At 55.1% G+C, this 10,070-nt stretch overlaps 5 protein-coding genes across 5 annotated transcripts; 3 read left to right on the plus strand and 2 right to left on the minus strand.

Annotated features, from left to right (window-relative positions):
• Nucleotides 1-526: 526 nt before the first annotated feature.
• Nucleotides 527-1,414, plus strand: PODANS_2_5130 (uncharacterized protein; the record flags this gene model as incomplete). Its single annotated transcript, XM_001911239.1, has 1 exon — nucleotides 527-1,414. The coding sequence occupies one exon, from the start codon at nucleotides 527-529 to the stop codon at nucleotides 1,412-1,414; it is 888 nt and encodes a 295-aa protein (XP_001911274.1).
• Nucleotides 1,415-1,960: 546 nt separating this feature from the next.
• On the plus strand, nucleotides 1,961-3,384 carry PODANS_2_5140 (uncharacterized protein; the record flags this gene model as incomplete). Its single annotated transcript, XM_001911240.1, has 2 exons — nucleotides 1,961-2,488; nucleotides 2,545-3,384. The coding sequence occupies 2 exons, from the start codon at nucleotides 1,961-1,963 to the stop codon at nucleotides 3,382-3,384; spliced, it is 1,368 nt and encodes a 455-aa protein (XP_001911275.1).
• A 337-nt stretch (nucleotides 3,385-3,721) lies between these two features.
• Nucleotides 3,722-4,073, minus strand: PODANS_2_5150 (uncharacterized protein; the record flags this gene model as incomplete). Its single annotated transcript, XM_001911241.1, has 2 exons — nucleotides 3,722-3,966; nucleotides 4,040-4,073. The coding sequence occupies 2 exons, from the start codon at nucleotides 4,071-4,073 to the stop codon at nucleotides 3,722-3,724; spliced, it is 279 nt and encodes a 92-aa protein (XP_001911276.1).
• Nucleotides 4,074-4,763: 690 nt separating this feature from the next.
• PODANS_2_5160 (uncharacterized protein) lies at nucleotides 4,764-7,465 on the plus strand (the record flags this gene model as incomplete). Its single annotated transcript, XM_001911242.1, has 2 exons — nucleotides 4,764-4,943; nucleotides 5,030-7,465. The coding sequence occupies 2 exons, from the start codon at nucleotides 4,764-4,766 to the stop codon at nucleotides 7,463-7,465; spliced, it is 2,616 nt and encodes an 871-aa protein (XP_001911277.1).
• A 612-nt stretch (nucleotides 7,466-8,077) lies between these two features.
• Nucleotides 8,078-9,193, minus strand: PODANS_2_5170 (uncharacterized protein; the record flags this gene model as incomplete). The annotated part of the gene is made up of 1 exon (XM_001911243.1): nucleotides 8,078-9,193. A coding segment is annotated over one exon (1,116 nt), but the record flags the coding sequence as incomplete, so codon positions are not given.
• Nucleotides 9,194-10,070: the final 877 nt, after the last annotated feature.

Raw genomic sequence — 10,070 nt, forward strand, 5'->3', positions numbered from 1 at the left:
GTTTGCTGGCGGTGTTGATGTTGGGGTTGGGTATTTTCGGGACTTGTAGTGGTGGTGCTGTAAGACTGTTGGGGTGGTGAGAGGTTGGTCTGTGCTGGTGAGATGGGTGAGGGTCTGAATGGGTGTGGTTGTGTGAGTGAGAGCCGGGTGAGTGATCTGTGAGGTGAGAGGTTGTGTGGCCGGGTAATGGCTCGTAACCGGTAGAGACTCGACATTAGTTGTTGATCGTTTGAAACTCCTTCAATCGCTGAACTTTGACTGACAACAAGTGCGATATCGTCCTCTTCTCACACCGGGGTTAGGGACCATAAGTGAAGCCGTCTAATTGGAAGTTGAGCATTCATGAACGAAGAGGTCATGCCAAGCCCCCCCAATGTTGCTAGCCGTGGTAGCTGCAGGTGAGAGCTCCAATGCAACTTCATGATTGGCTAATATTCTCCGATGGGAAACCAGTAACGGCGCAAATGTTGAACCTCATCCTTGGGCTTTTCAACTTTTCCAACCTCAGCCTTAAACAGCCGACAAAATGAAGGGCTCACCGTGTGTTTTCAGCTCGGCCGCAGCCATCCGAAGCGTATTCCTCAACAATGCAGCCCCCATCGCCGGCCCCGCGCACCTTCAGCGACTTTTATTGCCCTCATTAGCAACACCATCGCGGCAACGTTCCTTTTTCGGGCGAGCAAGCCCAGAAACCGAGAGATTCCCAGTTGGAACATTTCGAAGATCTCCCACCTTGGACAGAAGAGAGCCAAAAGTCACCGATGGCAGGATTCTAAACTACAACATCAGAGGCAATATGGTCGTCATCCGCACCAAAGATGGCACCCTCAGCGAACCCCAAGACAAGATCGAAGTCTTGCGGAATCTAGACTTGAACAAGAGCGCGCTCGAACAGATTGCAGAGCCGCATTCTGGCCGCCCGTTCCCTATTTGCAGGATTATTCTCCAAGGGGACGAGCAAAAGAAGGCGTATAAACAGATGAAGGCGGAGAAGAAGAAGCTGCAGAATGGGGTCAAGATTGTCACAAAGGAGGTTGAGATGAACTGGGCGATGGCGCCGCATGACTTGGCCACGAAGATTAGGAGGCTGAAGGGGTTCTTGGAGAAGGGGTATAGGGTTGAGGTTACGATGATGCATCCCAAGAAGAAGAGCAAGAGGAAGGCGAATGATGAGGAGGCGAAGCAGGTTTTTGGTGAGGTGATTAAAGTGCTGGAGGAGGTGCCTGGGACGACAGAATACAAGTCGAGACAGGGGCAGGTTGGAAAGACGCAGTTGTTGTTTTTGCAGGGGAAGATTCCCAAGGCTCAACCTGCCGCTGCTGGGATGGAGAGCTCGCCAGAGACGGCTGATGAGAGTGCTGGGGAAGAAAAGGAGGCTGAAAGTCAGGAAAGGTCGGATACTGCTGGAAGCTAATCATAGCGGTCGACAGTATGTATAATTTTGGCACAAATGTACAATAGTAGACATGTAAAAACATTTAATGAGGCCATGACCACTCACTTATGATCAAGACAAAGGCCGGATGCATTCAGGCACCATAAAGACGGGAGGGAACGGGCATTTAAGCTCTGAGCTAAGAGAGCAGGGGTTCTGGCTGTTGATTGGAGAGATAACCCGCAGAATGCGGGGCGCGGGGTGCTCTGCCAGGCTCATGTCAATCGCGCAGCCATTTTCCATCGCCTGTGACTCAATCTCACAGGACACAAATTTGTGGTTGACGAAAGCTTAAGGGTGACTGCAATTTGCGCCCAAAACCCAGAGACACAAAAATCAAAGACAGATTCTATCCCCAAAGCCCAATTAAAATTCAGGTTTTTCTCATCTTCCGAAAAGAGAACTCACACGACGTCAGACCCGGCTTCTTCAACTTTTCTACATCGCGGCGCAACCCGCCCCCACCATCGTCAAGTCCCCCGCTTGCATTCATTCACCAAACAACCAAAACCACCCACACGCAAAATGGCCACCGAGAGTAACGGGGCTCCAGCTGGGGCTCCGGCCCCTCAGGACGCAAAGACATCGTCTGCCTCAGCACCCGCCAAAACCCCGGCTGCTGCCCCCGCCGCGGCCGCCAACCCAGAGAAGCTTACCCCAGCGCAACTAAAGGCCAAGGCGAAGGCTGAGAAGGCCGCCAGACGGGCAAAGGTCATTGAGACCAAGGCGGCGGTAGCGGCGGCGACTCCGGCAAAGGAGGCAGGGAAAGGCAAGGGCAAGCAGGACGGGCAACCACCACAGAGCAAGCAACACCGGGGCTCCATGAGCGGGCGGCGGCCGTCCATTGGGGGCCCTCTGATCGAGAAGGAGAAAGATGCTAGGAGCGGAATTCCCGAGTGCTTCAGCCATGTTCCCATGGCGAAGCGGGTGCAGTTGTCGCAGACGCACAAGGACGTGGACCCCGCTGTGTTGGTGGCGGGACAGCAGATGGCCGCTTTTGCTATCAAGGATAGTATCTCTCGTCTTGAGGCGACGTTGTTGGCGTTCAAGAAGGTTTGTCTTTTATGGATAATTTGCTGCTGGAGCCAGCTTGCTGACCGAGATGACAGGTGATTGAATCCTACGAGACTCCCAAGGGGAACTCGTTATCTCGCCATCTTGTGCCGCATGTCCTCAACCCACAAATCGAGTATCTTACCGAGTGCAGACCGATGTGTTTTGCTATGGGCAATGCCATCAGACTGCTCAAGACCAAGATCAACAGTTTTGATATCAACGACCCCGAGGACGAGACAAAGGAGGAGCTTTTGGAGTGGATCGACACCATGATCAACGAGCGCATCAAGCTGGCCGAGTACTTGATCGCGAGGAATGCTGCCCGGTTGATTGAGGAGGGGGAGAAGGTTCTCACATATGGCCGGCACAGGCTGGTCGAGAAGACGCTGTTGAAGGCCAAGGAGATTGGGAAAACGTTTGATGTTACCATCATTGACGACCCGTATGAGCGTGGAGGCCAGACGTTGGCCAAGACTCTTCGTCAGGCGGGGATCAACGTGCTCTACTCGCCAAATCTGGGCGGGTTACGGCCAAAGGTTGCGGGAGCTACGAACGTCATTCTCGGCGGAGAGGCCATCTTTGCTAACGGGTCGCTTAATGCTGCCTCTGGCACAGCGGATGTTGCTATGGCGGGTCAGAATGCCGGTGCCAAGGTTACGGTGCTCTGCGAGACGATCAACTTTGACAGAGAGCGTGTGTCGGTGGACGCGCTCACTTACAATGAGATCGATCCCGAAAGGAATACCGCCGAGTGTTTCCGGCTGCTATACGACAACACCCAAGATAAGTATATCAGCGGTGTTGTAACAGAGTTTGAGAGCGGGGGTGGTAATTCTCCAGCCCAGGCTATCCTGGCGCTCTTGCGGATGCGGGAAGATCCCCAGATTGCTTAGTTGGCACTACCTGGAGGGCAAACTGGAGGGCAGGCGCAAGGGAATCCAGCGGCGTACGAAAAGCATTGACGATAGTGTAGCCTGGTGCATTTGTTCGAGGGTTTGAATGCTGTAGCTTGGGAATAGATGGAAACCACTCATGCGTGGAAGAGTGAATGATATCCAGAGTGGGAACAGAACCAATTTATACGCTGAGCTCACCTCCTAGCTCCCAATCCGTGGCCGCCTCGTTTGTGAACCATTCAAGGTGAAAATGTACTTGTTTTGTTCGCCGTTCCTGCCTCTATCATACTGCCTGTCTGTTCAAACTCCCATCACCCCCTCCTATCCTTCCTTTTTAAGCCTGGATAACCGAAGGGCTGGCAGCAGCAGCCGCAGCCTCCCTCTCTGCCCTCCTCGCTCTCTTCTCCAGAATGGCGTTCTTGCGCTCTTCCAGGAGCTGTGTCTGTCTCTGATCCACACCCTCCAGCCAGTATCCAAAGCTCGCACCGACGGCGCCGAAGACGGGGTAGGCCCAGAGGGTCTTTCTGTGGAAAAATGGGCGCATCTCGATGCCGAGCTGCCAGAAGCGCGTCGCCAGGCCTGGAGGGGAAATCTCATGTTAGTTTGTTGTTGCGTATAGCTGAGAAATTGGGAGCTTGGGATCGGGCCATACCGAAGCCGGTCCAGAAGACGAGTCTAGAGACCATTTTTGGTTGATTTGTGTCGGAGTAATGGTGGGTGAGGAGGTGTGTGAAGGTGAGTGGCTCCCGGCCCGCGACGCTGGTATTCTTGGAGGAGGATGGGATGTGTTGCTGGGTAGCTTGCCCTCAAACCCTGAAGCTTTTCCAATTGACTCTGGCTGCTGCTGCGCACACCCACTGCGGGATCACGACTGACGTTGCTTGCTGCTTGCCAGGTGCCAGCTCGGTCCCACCTGGCAAGCAACTGCAAGGCTGGAAGTGGCTCGTGCTCTCATGGCTTGTGGAATCCCTGTCGTTGCATTCTTTCCCTTGCATTCAACCCCTGCCAACGCCAAGATATCAGGCGCCCCCCCACTAGAATCTTTCTGGCGTGTGTTGAAGGTTCCCCCGTCACTCGCAGCAATTGGACGCGACTGGATTTCTTGAACGTCCCAATCGTTGCATTTGTCAAAAGTTTGTTTGTTGTACAACTAACTGCCTTGTGCTATTGCGTCTTTTTTACTTGTTCATTTGTTCCAGCCAACTCTCGAAAAGCGACTTCTTTTTTCCACCCGACTTTGGAAATGCCCTGAGCAAAAATCTCGGTGCCCATTCAACCGACTGGGTGAACGGTGTCCCCTTCCTTCCTCTCTGTGCTGCGACAACGAAACAGAAAGCGAGCGCGCGTTAAACGATAATCAAACCTACATCGCAATCATGGCGACCGCATCAATGGCCGATGCGCCAGCTCCCACCCCCCCTCCAGCGCCCGCGCCGCCAGTCGTGAGGAAGTTCAAAGCCTCCGATCTCCCCTTGTCACAAGTCAAGCGAGCCACCATCGACAGCCTAGCCCACAGCTTCAAGAAGAAGGGCGGTTATGATGCCGTGCGCAAGGAAGTATGGCAAGAATTCGAAGTACGTACTATCCCTCACAACCTCTCCCACCACCCCTGGGGTGCTCTCCGACTAACCCAGCCTCACAGGGTCAAGAAGCCGAGATCACCAAAGAAATACTTGAAGTCGCTGAACGAGAAATCGAAAAGAACCCCGCCCAGCTACTAACCCTCGAGCGAACCAAAGCCGCCGCTCTTATCGATGGCGCGCTCGATCGATCGGGCGTTTATCAGAGAGCCGAGGAGATGATCAGCAAGCTGATCAACCGGGGCGCTATTGAAACCCAACTTCGCGAGCTCCGTCGTGCTGAGATAGGAGATGAGGAGGCGGAGAAGGAACGGCTCTTGGGCGCAAAGACTGACGAGGAGTATGCCGCCGAGACAGCCGCGCGCCGTGCGCATAATGAGCGTGTCCGGATGGAGCTTCAGGCGATAGAGGAGAACAAGAGGAAGTTGGAGAGGGCGATCAAGGAGAAGGAGGATGCCAAGCGGAGAGAGGAGGAGAGGGCTGCCAGGGAGGCGAGGAGGAAGAAGGAGAAGGAGGAGGATGAGCGGAGGGAAAAGGAGAGGAGGGAAAGGAGGGAGCAGCGGGAGAGGGAGAGGGAGGAGGAGAGGGAACAGAGACGGAAAGAGCGCGAGAGGGAAAGAGAAAGAGAAAGAGAAAGAGAGGAAAGGGATAAGGACCGGGGACGTGATGACAGTCGGGATAGGGACCGACGACGGGATCGGATCCAGGTTGGATATGACAGCTATCGAGGGTCGGGTGATCGGTCCAACCGGGACCGTGACAGGAGTCGGAACCGTGATCGATCCCGTGACAGGGGGAGGGATAGGGACCGAGACAGAGATCGTGATCGAGACCGGTCTAGGAAGCATTCTGCTGAGAGGAAAACCGAAGAGGTCAAGAAGCCGCTTACGAAGGAGGAGCAAGAGCGCCTGGAGCAGGAGGCTCTTGCGGATCTTCTCAGGGAAAGCAAGCGTGTTGCGCCGAAGCAGCCCGAGTTGGAGATCGACCCTGTACTGGTCCCACCGCCTAGAAAGTCAAAGCCGGTTTCGGCCATCGATCCCATTCGGAGAGATTCGCCAAAGGTTGCCGCCGAGGTTAAAAAGCCAGAAGAGCCGGTTGTGAAGGAAGCGGTGGAGACCAAGGCGGCGCCTGCCGTCAAGGAGTCAACAGATGCTAAACCTGCCGAGCCGAGAGCCGAAAAGGAGCGTCGGAGGAGTAGGAGTCCTTCGAGGCCCGCTCGTAGGGAACGAAGCAGGGAGCGGGACGATGACCGTCGACGACCTCGGACCCGGTCACCGCGACCAAGGCATGACGACCGTAGTCGTTCCAGGAGAAGGAGTCGGTCTAGAGTGCGAGATAGGAGAGATGACAGGAGGGACAGAAGTCGTTCACGCAGAAGGGATGAGAGGAGGGATGATCGCCGTGACGACCGGCGTGATGACAGGAGAGACGACCGAAAGGTCGAGGAGACCCCCACCAAGCGAAAGGACGAGGCGGCCATTCCAAAAGAAACACCGGCCAAATCAGAAGCCCGCGAGCGCAGCCGCTCCCGGCCTCGGACAGCCAGAACAGACGACAGGCGGGACCGCAGCCGTTCCCGCCACCGAGATCGCGACAGAACCCGCTCTCCCCGCTCTAGACCCGACCGCCGCGATCGTTCTCGCTCTCGCTTACGTTTCAACCGTCGTGACAGAACCCGTTCCCGTTCTCGTGATCGCCGGGATAGAGACCGCGACAGAGACAGAGATAGACGAGACAGATCGCGCTCTCGCAACCGCAGCCGAGAGCGTGAAAAGAAGGATACTGCCACCGATAAAGACGAAAAAGACGGCAGCAAACTCCACCTCCGAGACCGGTCCCGCTCCCCGGCTTCCATGGTCGCCCGCCCGCCCTCCCGCCTCAACCAGACGGAAAAGGAGGCTTGGAAACAAGCCGAGGTCAAGAAGAGGGAGCAAGAAGCTAAGGCCTATCTTGCGGCGCAGAAGGAGGCGAGGGAGAAGGGGCTGGAGGAGGGGAGGAGGACGGGGGAGAGGAGTCCGGAGGTTGTGAAGAGGCGGGTGGAGAATAGCGATCGGTATCAACCCGGGGAGAGGGATCGGGATAGGGATCGGGATAGGGATAGAGACAGAGACAGGAAGGACAGAGATAGAGAGAGGGACAGGATGGATTACAGGGGGGGGGATAGGTATGATGGTGATCGGGACAGGCCGAGGGATAGGGATCGTGACCGTGACCGTGACAGGAGAAGAGATGATAGCAGGGGTGACAGGAGGAGGAGCAGGTCGCGGAATCGGAGCCGGGAGAGAGACCGGGACAGGGACAGAAGCAGGAACCGCGACAGAGACAGGGACAGAGATCGGGATTTCAGACGGGATAGGGATAGGAGCAGAGACAGAAGTCGGGACAGAGACCGTGATCGCAGCCGACATCGCGAGAGGAGTCGTGATCGGGATAGGGATAGGGACAGGAGCCGGACCCGCAGGGATCGTGACAGGCGACGGAGCAGAAGCCGGGGTTAAAGTCTGCCGGCGAAGCCGCAAGAACTGGTGGTGGGAAAACTGGTTCAGAAAACGAATGCTCGCGGTGATGATCTTTGGGGGAGGCGAGGGATGAGTATAGGCCTGTTTATCTTTCTCTAGGCGGACGGACGGCGAATGGGAAGTGAGGGGGAGGGACTGGATAGAATACCGATATACCCTGTAGAGTAATAGATGTTTTGTATGTACTTGTATTTCTGAGATGTGTGAAACTATGGACATAAATTGAAAGGAACCAAAATGATTCACAGCATCATATATGCCTTTGGCAATGGGATAGAATATGTACAATGAAATCGTGTCAACGCAGTAACGTGAAAAGAACAACGTAAACGCTGATTCTGAAATGTCAAGGCTTGATCCCTTATCCAGCTCCCTGGCTCTTGTACACAAAACAAAAAAACATAAACATAAAAACATAAACGCAAAAAAAGAAAAGAGCCCAGTTTACCCCAATTTTCATACATCATTACAGTATTCAAACCCCTCCCTATTCAAGAGAGATAGAGAGAGAGAGAGAGAGAGAGAGAGAGAGAGAGAGAGAGAAACAAACCCAAAACCGAAAACAACCACCCCATTAATCTAATAAATCACTTATGCCCCCTGCCCAATCTCCTCCACCTCCTTCGACACCGGCCCCGTAGCCGGCCCCCCGCTCCCATAAAGGAACCCAGCCACCAGCACCACCACCGTCACAACAACCAACCCCATGATCAACGCCCTCTTCACAGCAGCAGGTAACCTCCCCGCTCCTTCTTGACTTCCTCCTCCCTCCCCCTGGCTGAGCGGCGAGTAACTCCCCGCCACCCTCTCCCACAAGCTCTTGGCGTACACCCAGACACCGACCGAGATGGCAACCGTCTGCTCCCACCCGAGGGAGTAATACGCCAACCCTGCCGTGGCGATGGCGTAACCCACAAACTGGATCGCCGTGATGTTTGTCTTCCAGATCATGACCGAGATGATGACCAGCAAAATGTTTTTGAGGATGCCCGTCAGGGTCATTACCAGCCCCGAGGTCTTTCCGATCTTTACGTGGTTGTTAGTATCTTTGTGCTGGACAGTTAAGGGGGGATATTGACTTACGAGGAAAACACTCGAAACATTCAACATAAACGCCACCATCGCATTCAGCACCAACAACCCCGCCCCCGCCCTCCCCACATCCCCAAAGTCAAACCTGTTCGCCTCGCTCCCAATAGCCACAATCACATTCATCACCGCGCAGACGGGAGCGTAGTAATACAAGCTCACCAGCGGGTCCATCTTCATGTCCTCCCCGCTCAGCAAAACCTGAATCATGATCAACCTCATAGCCTCAAACACGATCCCCCCAACCTGGAACAGGAAACCAGCCATGGAAAAGTTGATCTCGCCTAGGGAAGCGAGACCGACGCCGGCGACGATGAAGAGGATGTTGAGGAAGCGCTTGAGCGAGGGCTCCTCGACCCCCCAGGCCCAGGCCGTGAGCAGGACCGCGACGGGGGCGGCAGCTTTGAGCATCTGGATGAAGGCGACTGAGAGGTAGAGGTAGACCATGTTGGAGCAGACCAGGCTGGCCGAGTAGAGGAGGCCGATGGGGACGATGGCGCGGAGGTAGATGCGGCCGGTCATTTTGATGTTCTTGCGGCCGTCGAGGAGGTGGGTGGTGCGGGCTAGGATTTGGGTTGCTACGGTTGCGAAGACGAGGTGCCAGCAGGTGAGGATCACGGCTGGATTTGGGGGGTCAATATTCATTCAGTGTGTCAGTGCGGGTTGTACGTACGATATTCTGCGAGTAGGTTAGCATCGTTCACAGTATAGGAAGAGATGTAGAACAGAAATACGTACTGAACCCCCTCCCATCAATCATCCACTTGTTGAACAGAATCGTCAAGTTGGAAAAGAAAATCCACGCTCTATCCCAGTATCAGTCCTCATGTTCCCTCACGACATGCGCCGCCTACTATGACGTCTCTCTGGGGAATGCATACAAGATGTAAAAGATGGGGTGTAATCCTCCCCGCTGAACCGTCGTCGGGCGCGGCTTCTCGGCCTCTGCCGCCTGAGGCTCAGGGTGCAACTGCTGCCTCTCGACATCATCATCGTTGTTGGCCGCGGCCATCGAGTCCGGGGATCCGGGGGTGCTGTATGTCTATTCGGGCGGAATCGGTACCGGGCGCACGCGCGGGCGCAAAAAAGAGATCGGCTTTCGGGTTCCGGGTAGTCGTTAAGGTTTAACCTTTTGCGCAGGGGAAGCGAGAGACAACTTTTGCGATGCGAAGCGCGTTGAACGTAAGGGAGGGTGTAATACTCGTCTGGTCGGCGGCGGTGGTGATTGATAGTGGGGAGGAGGCAGCCAGAAAATAATTTAACGAGTGTTTTCCCAGATTGCTCTCTCCGCGTTGCGCGTTTGCTCTCCTATCGGCGGCAGAGCGGAAAAAGTAAAAAATACTCAACGACCCAGAGATCCCGCGAAAGAGGGAGAGAAGGCAAAAGAGGGAAGAAATGAGGTTGTCGTGTTCGCCAAAAGTGCAAAAGGACCAACAACAAAATAACTGGGGACAGGCACCAACCTACCCACGATGGGGACTTGGGGGGGGGGGGG

This window comes from Podospora anserina, chromosome 2, assembly GCF_000226545.1.
Source record: "Podospora anserina S mat+ genomic DNA chromosome 2, supercontig 2".
Classification (NCBI taxonomy): domain Eukaryota; kingdom Fungi; phylum Ascomycota; class Sordariomycetes; order Sordariales; family Podosporaceae; genus Podospora; species Podospora anserina.